Consider the following 15,343-nt stretch of genomic DNA (forward strand, 5'->3'; position numbering starts at 1 on the left):
AGAGGGAGATTGGGATGGGGGAGAGAGAGAGGAAAGAGTTAATAATCAAAACAAATAATTACAGACATTAAAATAACCATTAAGTGTGGGTCTCACCTTGGCGTCGTGGATCCCCGAGAGCTCCTCGAAGGTCTTCTCGCCGACCATGACGGCGGCCAGGTTGGCTGTATAGCTGGACAGCACCAGCAGGCAGAAGATGGCCCACAGGTTCATCAGAAACCGACCCGTCCAGCACTTAGGAGTCTTGCTGGAGACCGTGCGGCCGAACAGGATGGCGTAGCACAGGTTGAGCGCTGACGAGTAGGAGAAGACCCGCAGGCGGTTGCGTCCGTGTGGCGTCATGCCAAAAGGGCTTTTCCACTCGTAGAGGGTGAGGAAGAGGGCGGTGATGTGCAGTGCCACGAAGATACCCACCCACATGGACCAGTGAAGGGGCCACATGAAGGCGCCAATGGGCGCCGCTGTGTCCTTGCTGCGCACCAGGATGCCTAGCGAGGTGGAGAAGAAGGGCGAGGTGAAGTCGATGACGCGGCTACGCACTGAGTTAATGCTGAATGAGGTGACGGCCATGTCAGCCACGCCATTGAGCAGGTCACCCACCAGCCCTGTCCAGCGGCCGCTCTTCGACGCTCCATACTTCCCGTCACCCACGATGTACAGGTCGTACTCAAAGCGCAAGTCCTCGGCCAGTTTCTCCAGCAGGTCAATGCAGTATCCGTAGCAACACTTACTGAAGTCCGTGGGCAGGAAGGTAGAGTTTCCCGAGGCACGCTCGCTGAAGTAGCTCTCCAGCATGTCCGAGCTGTTCGTCCCTGCGTCCAGGCAGTACTGTCCCGCCGGGCAGTTCCCGTCCTCATCGACTTCCCGCGTGAATACAAAGGGGTGCTCCACCAGGGTAACTACCCGCACCCGGCTGTCTGCCACAGGCATGCCTGGCTGCCACCGGCCCCCACTCCTCTGGCCCTCCCCCCGGTCGTGGCCCTTGCCATTGGGACCCTGCCAAAGGCTCTGGTCCTCCACCTTCAGGCGGCCCCCCTCCCAGCTGCCCACCGTCACCCAGGTGGGCTGGCCCACCGCATCCCGCCGCAGGCTCCAGATGTGGAAGCGCTGAGAGGTGAGAACCCGCGATAGGTTCCTCTGCACCGACACCGGCCCTGTCAGCCCTGAGAACGACGTGTTAGACAGGAATCTATGGGCCAGAGGAGATCACGTTAGATTCAGGCTATTTATTGCATGCACTTGTGAGAGTCTGAAGCCAGCGCATAATAAATCACCAGTGTTTCCCATAGATAATTTCTTATGGTGGGGGGAGGGGCATGTATGGACTCCAATCGCTTCTTGCCAGAGGGATAGTGAGTCAGACTGTACAGGTTCAAACTTATTGTACAAAATGGATGGACAGTGAACTGCATAGCAGACAGTGACACATCTGACCTGCAGCACAGTCTAGACAGACACCAGTACTGTAGTACAACATGTCAAAACCCGGATTGGCATCTATTGAAGCCAAATGAATCCATCCTGCACCTGCAGCAAGGCCAACAGCGCATCATCACAACCCTGACTGACAGTTAGATGGTTTCCCGTGGCTAGGATTAGCTGTTTTCTGACTGGTACACTTTGGGCTTCCTCACAGACTGTAAACTCTAGGCTCAGCTTTGTCAAGAAAAAATGTAGTGTCCCACGGGGCACGCCACATCCTTTCTATATGGAAATGTAGGTCCTATTTGGTTGAGACATTGAACAATGAGATTTCAAACTTTCTTCGCACACTCAAAAAGACAGCCAGAAGTTTGTTGAATTCCCAATGTGTTATCCCTATGCTTTCTACCATTTTAAAAGTAAAACCAAATTCCAATGGAAGAACAATGTCTGATTTTTGGTTTAATGTCATCTAAATGTGTTGGCTGCGCTTTCAACCTTTTTAAAAGCACAACAAAGTTTAAATGGGAATACAATGTCTGATATTTGATTTCTTTAAATGACTGTACATCGTGCAAGTTGATCAATGCTGTTCAAGACTCTGCACTGATTATTATGGCAGTTGGGAAGATCTGCTACATTTGCATGCTATATTGAACATGCACGCTTTCTATGATTACATAAGAAGACATTTATAGTTACATTAGTCTAACCTCAAAATGTTGAATAAATACTGTTACATTAGTTTGTAAGATAGCCTTAACTTTAGGCTATTTACTGTATTAGAAAAAGATGATTGAATTGTGTTTGGTTGACAATGGAGGATAGTTTCATCTGAGCCAATGGCTTAATCCTATTCTTTAACTTAGATTTTTGGTTTAGTTGGAGACGATATTGAATTGTTTGGGTGTCAACAAATTCCAGTTTATCTACAAATGAATCATTTATTTATTTAAGTTTGCCTTCAAATTAATCATTGATATGTTGGATTCACATCTCCATCTCAAATAAGAATCAATGTTAAAGTGCATTTGAAGTTTGATTTGATTTCGTCCTATTCTTTAACTTAGATTTTTGGTTGAGATGGAGACGTGAATCCAACATATCAATGATTAATTTGAAGACAAACTTGAATTAAAACCAGACTAAGTCAGTGGCACAGATGGAACTATCCAAGCAGAAGATACAACTCCTTCAAGTGTTGATATTTGTTTGCCTTGTCAACCAAACACAATGAATCACTGATATGTTGGATTCACGTCTCCATCTCAACCCCCCAAAAGTTTAAGAATAGTACTAAATCTAATCTAATCAAACTTTAAATTGTACTTTAAATAAAGTTAGATTTTATTTGATCCAGGTCATTTGTTAAAGTGAATTTAAAGTTTGATTTTATTTTAGTCCTATTCTTTAACTTTGATATTTGGTTGAGATGGAGACGTGAATCCAACATATCAATAATTCATTCGTAGACAAACTGGATTTTGAATTGTGTTTGGTTGTCAACGCAACCAAATATCAACATTTGAAGGAGATGTGTCTTCTGCCTGGATAGACGTGTCTTGTGCTCTGTTAAGCCTACCTTTAGGAATGACTACGATAGCAACATTGAATATATTTAGTTATTAAGACGTCTCTCAACAATCATTCTCACGATAGCATATTGGTAGTAGTCAGTGACACAATTAAAAGCTGGGCTTGGTTAAAACCCTGGATGGGAGACCAAATGAATTGCTGTAGATCAACTCTCCAATAGGAGGTGCTGCCCAACCTATTGTTTTTTTGTTTGTTTTATAGATGGTATAATGTTGAACATCTGAAATTGTTTCAAAGGTTTTTTATTTTTTTATTTCACCTTTATTTAACCAGGTAGGCTAGTTGAGAACAAGTTCTCATTTGCAACTGCGACCTGGCCAAGATAAAGCAAAGCAATTCGACACATACAACAACACAGAGTTACACATGGAATAAACAAAACATGCAGTCAATAATACAGTAGAACAAAAGAAAACAAAAAGTCTATATACAGTGAGTGCAAATGAGGTAAGATAAGGGAGCTAAGGCAATAAATAGGCCATGGTGGCGAAGTAATTACAATATAGCAATTAAACACTGGAATGGTAGATGTGCAGAAGATGAATGTGCAAGAAGGGATAATGGGGTGCAAAGGAGCAAGATAAATAAATAAATACAGTATGGGGATGAGGTAGGTAGATAGATGGGCTGTTTACAGATGGGCTATGTACAGGTGCAGTGATCTGTGAGCTGCTCTGACAGCTGGTGCTTAAATCTAGTGAGGGAGATATGAGTCTCCAGCTTCAGAGATTTTTGCAGTTCGTTCCAGTCATTGGCAGCAGAGAACTGGAAGGAAAGACGACCAAAGGAGGAATTGGCTTTGGGGGTGACCAGTGAGATATACCTGCTGGAGCGTGTGCTACAAGTGGGTGCTGCTATGGTGACCAGTGAGCTGAGATAAGGCGGGGCTTTACCTAGCAGAGACTTTTGGGTTTGGCAACGAATATGAAGCGAGGGCCAACCAACGAGAGCGTACAGGTCGCAATGGTGGGTAGTGTATGGGGCTTTAGTGTAGTGTAAAGGTACAAATTCAACATATTTTATACATGGTTTGTCTAAGTTGAAAATTGGTTACAATAATAACAATCATCGGGTTGAAATTTCTCCCTCAAAACAACAGCTGATGAATTTTTCAAATCCACGTAGATTTGACAAAATGTCTGCCTCGGATCTATGTTTAGCGAAACATTAGCCCCTAGTGGTTAGCCCTCCAATTAGTTACGGCATATGGGTTTAGCTTAGCCTAGCGAAGGGGTCACTTCAGGAAATTCAGATCCAGCCAATCCCATTGGCTAAGGGCAGTTGTGACAGTCATGTTGAGTCATGAGGAATGTGTGCGGCCATTAATAACTGAGGTGGCACCGCGTGACTGCTGCTGAACTCCTTCCATCGAAAAGCAAAAGGCGGAGGGATGGATGAATCAGAAAAAGGTAATTTGGCTCCATACCATTAGGTATTTAATTTCTCCCTATCTCAGCCTATATAGCCCTCCACCTCCCCTCCTTCTCCTCAGTCCCACAAGGGAAAAGGAGCTGAATGCCATTACATCATTACATTGAAAGGCTATGTGTTTCTCTTTACCAGTAGGTAGAGGTTGTAATTACTTAAAAGCCCCACCCCAACCTGTACCTTTTGGGTATCTCTACTGCTCCTCTCTTTACTCACTACCATCCCTCGTGTATTTCTCTCATATTCCATTCCTTCCTCCCCCGAAGCCCTCTTCTCTCTAATAGCTGTTCTGTTATGTGTCTAAGTGCCATCATGATTATGACACTTCATCATGGAGTTGTTCTTGAGCAAAACGTCGTCGTGAGCTCGACATCGTCGATCTTTACTAGGCACTAGGCACCCGGTGCAATCCCATGAATTTGATGGCCCTCTTAAATGACTTGGTAGAACTGAATATAGTTATAATGGGGTGATTTCCAAAATGTTTCTCATTCGCGGAGACGCCGTAATGTTGTAATCATTCTCCTCTGTGTTGAAGCCCCAGGCAACAAACCCCACTCCTGAAGCTTACTGCTTACTGCTCACCACGGGAAAATGGCTTGCCTTTTTACGCCAATGAATAAATGTGATACACCAGTACTCTAGCAGTCCGGCCGCCACCACTTATTTCCTTCATCATTTCCACTATATTATTTTTCTCCAACATGTTTTAGCTGAGTCGGGGTACAATTGGGCCCAATTGTAGCTTATCCTATTGTGTTTTTGTGCTGAGACACTGTCTGCATGGCTAGCTTGCGCGGCTGTTGTTACTCTGGTCCGTGGCAGATACAGCGGGTGTAAAGCTGTGTGCTGCTGTCGCTCTGCTCTGAGCCACTGAGAGGCAGAAAGGGCTGTGGGCTCTTTTGATAAGGAAGCCTGCCTGCCTGGCTGGCTCCCCTATTGGGGAGGCAACTGACTGGAACTCATGAATAAAGCTTAAAGCTCTACCCTCCTCCACTTCATGTTTGTATTCCAGCTGGGTGCACACCCACGTGTGTGTGTGTGTGTGTGTGTGTGTGTGTGAGACAGGAAGGGAGAGAGTGTGTGTGTGAGTATCTGTCTGTGTGTATGTGTGTGTGAGAGAGAGTTAAGTGTGTGCGTGCGTGTGTGAGTATCTGTCTGTGTGTATGTGTATATGTATGCATGTGTGTACAAACAAACTCTAGCCTCTCTCCATACACAGGAGGCTGCATCTATCGCTGTGTTTGGAGGAGCTGCTCTGTGGTTAGGGGTGACTAGCAGTCTGACCTCAGCAAGAGATAGGCCTATTTGCAGACTCGTGCAAACACTGGGAAAGAACCACTACTCAACTGTCTACAGCACTTACCAAGTCCATTATAATAATATGGACCCAAAAGCACTATATTCAGACACAACTTGGCTAAAAGGAGGAGATGTAAGAGTACGTATGTATGTACGTATGCACGGTGCATTTGGAAAGTATTCAGACCCCTTGACGTTTTCCACATGTTGTTACATTTACAGCCTTATTCTAAAATTGATTGATGAAGAAAAACAATTTAATCTACACAATCTACACATAATGACGAAGCAAAAACAGGTTTTATACATTTTTTTTTTTTTTTTTTTTTTTATGAATTAAGTGTTCAGACCCTTTATTCAGTACTTTGTTGAAGCACCTTTGGCAGCGATTACAGCCTCGAGTCTTCTTGGGTATGATGCTACAAGCTTGGCACACCTGTATTTGGGGAGTTTCTCCCATTCTTCTCTGTATATTCTCTCAAGCACTGTCCGGTTGGATTTGGAGCGTGGCTGCACAGCTAATTTCAGGTCTCTCCAGAGATATTCGATCGGGTTCAAGTCTGGGCTCTGGCTGGGCCACTCAAGGACATTGAGACTTATCCTGAAGCCACTCCTGCGTTGTCTTGGCTGTGTGCTTAGTGTCGTTGTCCTGTTGGAAGGTGAACCTTTGCCCCAGTCTGAGGTCCTGAGTGCTTTGGAGCGGGTTTTCATAAATTATCTCTCTGTACTTTGCGCCGTTCATCTTTCCCTCGGTCCTGACTAGTCTCCCAGTCCCTGCCGCTGAAAAACATTCCCACTGCATGATGCTGCCACCACCATGCTTCACCGTAGGGATGGTGCCAGGTTTCCTCCAGACGTGACGTGACGCTTGGCATTCAGACCAAAGAGTTCAATCTTGGTTTCATCATACCAGAGAATCTTGTTTCTCATGGTCTGAGAGTCTTTAGGTGCCTTTTGTCAAGCTCCAAGCGGGCTGTCATGTGCCTTTTACTGAGGAGTGGCTTCTGTCTGGCCAATCTACACTTATGGGTTCAACACAGGTTCTTCTAAGTACCTTATGGTTCCTGGCACTGAAAATGGCCCCCAAAAGGTTCTTCCATAGGAGGTGGGAGGTGGGGTTCATCGAGGAACCTCCTTAGTTGGTGTGGGTTCTTGCAGGAACCTAACTGCCAAACTTAAACAGTTGGATTTTAATTTGAAAGAACAGCAGGTGCAGGCTCTTAACTGAAATATGTAAAGATCTCCTCAATTTAAGGTAAGGTTTGTCCCTTGTATGATCTAAATTAATATTGTTTTATGGTGATACCATCTATCTTTTCATATTTGTGAAAATCTTTCTAAAAATAGAAAATGGACACAATTCAGTGGATATTAATCAACAAAGAGCTACGCATATGTAGGCTATAAGAATATGTTGAAGGCTAGCTGTATTGGGTGCAGATGACTGAACTGCTCACTTTGGTGTCTGCAGGTTGTAAAGACAAGGAGGCATAGAAAGGTATGTCAATTGGTATTTGTATGTTACGCACATTTACCATCCTCCCTTACCTATTCAATGAATATCCCATAGGCCTCTACATTATGGACAAGGTATGTGTATGAAAACCATGTTTTGTTAATTACATTTTTGGGGATTGAGAGACTCCACCCTCCCTACACCTCGGATGAATATAACAAGAAACCTGTTCGATCACCATGCACTGCAAAATCATACTGGCTATGGATTAAGAAATTTGTCTTGGCCCCTAAGACCCTCAGAAACTTTTACAGATGCACAATTGATAGCATCCTGTCGGGCTGTATCACCGCCTGGTACGGCAACTGCACCGCCTGGAACCGCAGGGCTCTCCAGAGGGTGGTACGATCTGCCCAACGCATCACTGGGGGCACACGGACTGCCCCGTACAGCACCCGATGTCACAGGAAGGCCAAAAAGATCATCAAGGACATCAACCACCAGAGCCACGGCCTGTTCACCCCACTATCATCCAGAAGGCGAGGTCAGTACAGGTGCATCAGAGCTGGGACCGAGAGACTGAAAAACAGCTTCTATCTCAAGGCCATCAGACTGTTAAATAGCCATCACTAGCCGGCTACCACCCAGTTACTCAACCCTGCACCTTAGAGGCTGCTGCCCTATGTACATAGACATGGAATCATTGGTCACTTTAATAATAGAACACTAGTCACTTTAATAATGTTTACATACTGCTTTACTCATCTCATATGTATATACTGTATTCTATTCTACTGTATTTAGTCAATGCCACTCCAACATTGCTCGTCCTGATATCTATATATTTCTTAATTGCATTCTTTTACTCTTAGATGTGTGTATTGTTGTGAATTGTTAGCTACTACTACACTGTTGGAGCTAGGAACATAAGCATTTTGCTACACCCACAATAACATCTGCTAAATATGTGCATGTGACCAATTTTTTTAATATATTTTTTTAAACGGAGAACATCAACACGGCAGAGGATATAGCCATTGGACTTGGGGCTCTGCTCGGCCTTTACCTCATATTTGGATTTTTGCCACTAAAATCATAATAAACACTGAGAACTAAAATATTGTGTTGCTGTTATGCATATTGTTATCATTAATAATAACGGGGGGTAGTTCAAAAATGAACCTCAAAACGTTCTTCAACACGTTCTTCAAAACGTTCTTTGAGGATCCATTAAAAGGGGATACTTAGAATAACTTATAGGGGTTCCCCTAAACCCCTAAAGTATACTCCAGGAACATTTTATTTTTAGAGTGTAGCATAAAGGCCTGATTGGGGGAGTGCTGCTCTTCTGGAAGGTTCTCCCATCTCCACAGAGAAACTCTAGAGCTCTGTCAGAGTGACCATCGGGTTCTTGGTCACCTCTGTGACCAATGCCCTTCTCCCCCGATTGCTCAGTTTGGTCGGGCGGCCAGCTCTAGGAAGAATCTTGGTGGTTCCAAACTTCTTTCATTTAAGAATGATGGAAGCCACTGTGTTCTTGGGGCCTTTCAATGCTGCATAAATGTTTTGGTAACCTTCCCCAGATCTGTGCCTCAACACAATCTTGTCTCAGAGCTCTACTGGCAATTCCTTCGACCTCAAGGCTTTGTTTTTGCTCTGACATGCACTGTTAACTGTGGGACCTTATATAGACAGGTGTGTGCCTTTCCAAATCATGTCCAACCAATTTAATTTAGCACAGGTGGACTCCAATCAAGTTGTAGAAACATCTCAAGGATGATCAATGGAAACAGGATGCACCTGAGCTCAATTTCAAGTCTCATAGCAAAGGGTCTGAATACTTATGTAAATAAGGTATTTTTGTTTTCAATATTTAATAAATTTGCAAAACAAATTAAACATGTTTTCGCTTTGTCATTATGGGGTATTCTGTGTAGATTGCTGAGGAACATTTTTTATTTAATCCAATTTAGAGTAAGGCTGTAACGTAACAAAATGTGGAAAAGGTAAAGGGGTCTGAATACTTTCTGAAGGCACTGTATGTACAATATATATGTATGCGGCAGGTAGCCCAGCGGTTAGAGAAGCAAGCCAGCAACCGGTTCGAATCCCGTGTCCGACGGGAAAAATCTGGTAGGAAGAGAGCTGGCAATCGGAGGGTTGCTGGTATTAAATCCTAGATGCAATTGTCTGCCGTTGTGCCCTTGAGCAAGGCACTTAACCCCCCACAACAACAGCTCTCTGGGTGCCCAGTGTGGCAGCACCCCACACCTCTCCAAATCCTGTGTATTTATGTGTCTTTCGGAGGGGTTGGGTTAAAAGCGGAAGTCAAATTTCAGTTGGACGCTGTGTGCAATTGACCAATAAAGTGATCTCAAACTTAATGTGAGTGTGTGTATGTGTGTAAAATAATCCTTCAAACCTCCAGAGACTTTGTGAGTGAAAGGTTAAAAGTAAACCAGCTTTACCTGGCGAGGTACTGTCCGGACGATGGCACCTCGTGCTTGTTGGGCTTGTCGTAGCAGTTGACCATGTTCTGGATGAGCGCCAGGTCGGGACGCACCACTGTGGCTGCTGCCACAGCTTGGCCCACCAGCTGCAGCGCATCGCGGATGTAGAAGTCCAGCGGCTTGCGCTCCACCTCACCGTAGGCTAGCAGCCCCAGGGGCAGGCCGATGGAGTGCAGGGTGTCGGGGCTCAGCGGGTAGCCCAGCACCCAGTGCACTGTGGGCAGCGTAAGCCCCAAGTCCTGGGCACTCCGCAGCACCGCCGCTGCACACTCCGGGTCGGCCCCGAACAGCAGCACCGCGGCCGGTGGCAGGATCTGACTTGGCCCCTGGCCCCGGAAGTGTTCCGAAAGGAAGTCCTGGATTTCGGATTCTGTGGGCACGGCCCGGGTGAGGTTGAGGAGGGCTCGGAGGTGCCAGCGGGTGGCGCCCCAGCCAAGGCGGCTCTGGAGCTCCAGTAGTTCCAGCAGGCCAGCCTCCTCCCAGCCCTGGCACAGCACAGCCATGCCCTCCTGCCAGCCGCTCCGCTGGAGGATAGTCAGCAGCAGCTCTGACAGGCCTGACGGGGGGATCCGCGTAACCATCTGCAAGTGGAAGCGGTTCTGGGAGGAGATAGAGAGAGAGAGACAGAATAAGAAGATTGTCAGATCTGAAGAAAAGGACTGGAGCATGAGTCACGCAGTTGCTATAATCAAAGATAGCATTGCTCACCCTTTGTAAAGCACAGTGAGGGTATGACATAGTGGTTATGTTACATTTGGCAGAGCAACCTACATACTCTATTGACTTTACACTCTTTTCAGTATGACATTTGCTTATAAATGAGTTGTGAACCATCAATGTAGGGCTTATAAAATGCATTATGAAGGCTTCATTTTCAAAAAGGAAAATAGATCAAGCTGGATATAAGAACCAAAACAAATTATTCGGTGAAATATTTTCGGAGAGACTACAACTCGACTCACTGACTCAAATTCAAATGCCCTCTGTATGTTAAAGGATGGAGAAAAAATGTTATCTTTAAAAATGGTTATCTTTATAATCCCTTTTTCATTAAACAAAACTTTGAGCTTATGCTCTCCTTAGTCACACTTTGACTCAAAAAGCAATATCAACAGATGAAAGTGCTGATTTCAATCCATCTGTTTCAAAAGCCTTTGATTACCGCCACATAGCCAGGCTACCCGTCTTCATAACCCTCCCTGACATGCTGCTAATTTGCTCTGCTGCAGCAAGCGCAACAGGAGAGATTAAACGCACAAATTGCAATTCATGCTTTGTCTCGTCGGGTTCCCCCTTGTGTTTGTGGGTCTCCGTTCGTGTTCTCCTCTCTCTGACAACCTCAAACATTACATTAAGCAGACGCTCTTATCCAGAGCGACTTACAGTTGTGAGTGAATACATTGTCATACTTTTTTTGTGTGCTGCTCCCCCATGGGAATCGAACACACGACCCTGGTGTTGCAAGCCGCCATGCACTACCAACTGAGCCACATGGGACCCAGTCAATGGGACCAGTGCGTCAGAGGAAAAGTTAGGTAAACGTTAGATACACGTATGTTTGCAGGCAGCATCCACAAAGCATTTCAATGACGCTCATCAAAAGTTTCAGTATTCTTCTGCTCCAGATAGAGAGATCAAGGCTTTGTTTCTCCTGCAACTGAGGGAGAAGTAGCTTTGTATTCAGCTCCTCCCGTGGCATAGAGGAAAACAAAAGAGCTGATCGTGGACTTCAGGAAACAGCAAAGGGAGCACCCCCCTGTGTACACGTCGACGGGACAGCAGTGGAGAAGGTGGAAAGTTTTTAAGTTCCTCGGTGTACATATCACTGACAAACTGAAATGGTCCACGCACACAGACAGTGTGGTGAAGGCGGCACAACAGCGCCTCTTCAACCTCAGACGGCTGAAAAAAATGTAGCTTGTAAACGAAAACCCTCACTGACTTTTACAGATGCGCAATTGAGAGCATCCTATCAGGCTGTATCACCGCCTGGTACGGCAACTGCACCGCCCACAACCACAAGGCTCTCCTTGTGGGAGAGTGGTGCGGTCTGCACAACGCATCACCGGGGGCAAACTACCTGCCCTCCAGGACACCTACAACACCTGACGTCACAGGAAGGCAAAAAATATAATCAAGGACAACAACCACCCGAGCCACTGCCTGTTCACCCCGCTAACATCCAGAAGGCGAGGTCAGTACAGGTGCATCAAAGCTGGGACCAAGAGACTGAAAAACAGCTTCTATCTCAAGGCCATCAGATTGTTAAACAGCCATCACTAGCACAGAGAGGTGGCTGCATACCTACAGACTTATTATCATTGGCCACTTTAAGAAATGGAACATTAGTCACTTTTAATAATGCCACTTTAAGAATGTTTACATATCTCGCATTACTAATCTCATATGTATATAATGTATACTGTATCCTTCACAATCTATTCTTTACTATCTATTGCATCGTAGCCGCTCTGTCACTGCTCATCCATATATTTTATACTTATATATTCTCATCCCATTCCTTTACTAGATTGTGTGTATTAGGTTTTGTTGTGGAATTTGTTAGGTATTAGGTTTTGTTGTGGAATTGTTAGATATTACCTGTTAGATACTGCTGCACTGTCGGATCTAGAAGCATACGCATTTCGCTACACTCACAATAACATCTGCTAACCATGTGTATGTGACCAATAACATTTGATTTGAATAGACTGATGTTGCCCTCTAGAGCAGGGGTGGGAAACCCTCTAGACCAAGGTTGGGCAGCTCCAAGTACAGAGTGAACAACAAGTACAGAGTGAACAAAAAGGTCATAAATGTGTCTGTAGTTCACTTTGAAGTGTACTGTGCACCTCTTTTTTTTTAACATACTTGTTAAAAGAATATGACTTTCTTTCTATCATCTCGACATTTCTTCTCTTCTTGTGGGTTGTGTTGGCCCTTAGAAAGAATGGTGTTCAGATTCTCCACCTTTTGATGAGCTAAAGCTCAAAATCACAGCTTACTATCAACTATTGTGTCCGTTAGTCAGACTTGACAATGACATACACATGGCACACAACCAAAAATACTGTCATCAAAGCATCTTACTTCTTATGAATATTCATACGTACCTTTTGTGCCAGTTTTCGCCAAAGCCGTGTGAGGGGTGTTTATTATATAATTTATTATAACTACCAAACCAATCCTCTTAGTCAGAAAAGGATACCATCACACTGACAGTTGCCTCCAAATAAAAGGGGAGGATTATCGTTATTTGTGCCACATCTCAACCATATCTTCACCAAGCTGGATGTAGTACAGTTTAAAAAAGCCTCTGATGCCTGATTTAAATCCAATTGGCGACAGATTTTCAATATGCGCATTTTCCTACCAGAGATGTTTCTATCAAATTGACTTGTTGCGGATAAAAGACTATGTGTGATGACATAGTGCACATACAAATATATTTAGCTGTTGAATTCCAATGTACCGAATAAAAAAAATACAAGTTAAATAGAGCACACTCGCATTTTAAACTCTGTTGGCTAGAGTGCACGTATAAAATGACATTATTATGCAAGATAATTTGTATTTCTCAAATGGCAGCCAAGCATCGATGATCATGTTACCAGAACAAGACCCTCGATATTTATTGAAAAGGAGCATCAAGCGCATCACCTTGCACTTTCACCACCCTGTGAAATTCATCAAAATGTATTTAATCTGTAGCGAAATAAACGACATGCTTCCCAGTCGTAGTGGGAGGACCACACAACATATCATCGTGGGACTCGATATGATGCTTATTATATCCATTTTTGCGCATAAAAGCGTTTCCACAACATTCCTCGCATAATTAATTTTACATACATACAATGTACTTGACTCGCATAAAAAGGTTGAATGGAAAGCTTGTTCGTGATTTAGAAAAATCCTGGACGTTGGTTGATTCAATCAAATATCCGGCATTATTTCTCACCCCATGCGAATAGATTTATTTACAATGTAATTATCCTTTTCACAGATGCACTAAACCCAGCCCGTCACCAATTCAATGAAAACCCTCAATAACACCTCACTGAGACCACAGGAGTATACCGTATGTGAGTTCTTACTGTCTTGCAAAGCCGTTTGTAAATGACAATGTAGAGGTGCATTATGGAGGTACTCTCAGAGCACACAGAGGTCAACAAGGGTAACTAATGGCTCCAATAGCCTGAGGGAGGACAAAAGGACAAGGACATCATCTCATAGTGTTTGATTGGAACCTGGAACTCCAAAGGGAGAAGAAAAGAGAGACCGAAATAGTGGGTGACCACAGAATGACAGGATCCATTTAGAATCCAATCTTTCTTAGTCCTGGAAATGGAAATAAATGGAAAAGGGAAATTGAGGGAATGAAGATTTTAAGATTCTGTCCCAATTCCTTTACCACATGGCAGCAGCCAAAAATCTTTCTCTAACATTTGACTAACAGACAGCGGGGCAGTCATAATTGTGACCCAGGGGGTTCTGGGTACCTCCATCACAAATCCGGACATTAACATTAAGTATATGAAGGTGTGCATCACAATAAGAGTTACACATTCTTATGTTGATACAGCCAACTATTTCAAGAGCACCCCCAGGAGTCACTGTGTAATTCATTCTAATACTGATGATGACAGGAGGAGAATATAGTGAATGGGAAGTAGACTAGAGGACACTTGTAAGTGTTTGCACCTATGCAAAGTTTGCTCCCGTCTTTTTCAAAAGGAAATAAATGACAAAGATAAAAACATGACTGTCTTTTATCTACCCTTTCCTTTTAGATCTTATCCCTCCCCCAATATCCTTGTTTTATCTTTAGTTGAACCGCTTCTGTTTTGTTACCCCCCGAATATAGAGAACCATGAACCTCCCTTTGTTTACACTTTACCTTAGGATCTTATCTGTCTCCCAACACTTGTTTTACCCTTGGTTCAAACTGATATATTTTATAACCTGTGGAATAGGAATATAGCAGGCAGAAACTGTGCACTGGTGTGAAGGCTGAGTAAATCCAGCCCTAAGGAAAGGACAGAGTTCAGATAGATATGGAATAGAGGTGAGTGAGGTGGAGCACCCAAGGCTCCTATTTATTCTCTGTACTATGATTATTTTTTTTTTAATACCGCAACCATTTTTATTTTTCATTTATTCATGTTTGATAGAATCGTACAGGTGGAGGTCATTCAGAGTTGAGGCAGGAATCATAACGTCATGTCAGAAGGAGTATCCCTGCAAACAAAAATACGTCATTAGGACTTCCCCGGAACATCACAAAATGGTTGTCTAAAGTGGTCAGGACGTTGTGTCATTGTTCATGAGGTTTTGTCTAGTTCCTGGATTGTCCCGGGGATTTCCCCGAAGATGTTTTTAGGACATTCTTACGATGTTGTGTCATGGTCCCCCTGGAGGTTTTGCCTAATTCACGGTTTGTCCCAGGGACGTCCCAGAGGTTGTTTTTAGGACATTTTTGGGATGTTGTGTCATTGTACCCTGGAGATTTTGTCTAGTTCCCGGTTTGTCCCGGGGATGTCCCAGAGGTTGTTTTTAGGACACCATGGGATGTTGTGTCACGGTGCCCTGGAGGTTTTGTCTAGTTCTTGGTTTGTCCCAGGGACAT

General features: G+C 44.1%; 1 protein-coding gene across 1 annotated transcript in view; it reads right to left on the reverse strand.

Annotated features, from left to right (window-relative positions):
* Nucleotides 1-15,343, reverse strand: part of grin3bb (glutamate receptor, ionotropic, N-methyl-D-aspartate 3Bb) — a 104,804-nt gene that overhangs the window by 25,055 nt on the left and 64,406 nt on the right. Inside the window, exons 3-4 of the mRNA XM_029708386.1 lie at nucleotides 9,673-10,313; nucleotides 97-1,189 (exon numbers count right to left, since the gene is read on the reverse strand). Coding sequence (XP_029564246.1) covers nucleotides 97-1,189; nucleotides 9,673-10,313 — 1,734 coding nt within the window. The remainder of the gene's footprint in view (nucleotides 1-96; nucleotides 1,190-9,672; nucleotides 10,314-15,343) is intronic.

Source organism: Salmo trutta, chromosome 22 (genome assembly GCF_901001165.1).
Source record: "Salmo trutta chromosome 22, fSalTru1.1, whole genome shotgun sequence".
In the NCBI taxonomy this organism is placed as follows: domain Eukaryota; kingdom Metazoa; phylum Chordata; class Actinopteri; order Salmoniformes; family Salmonidae; genus Salmo; species Salmo trutta.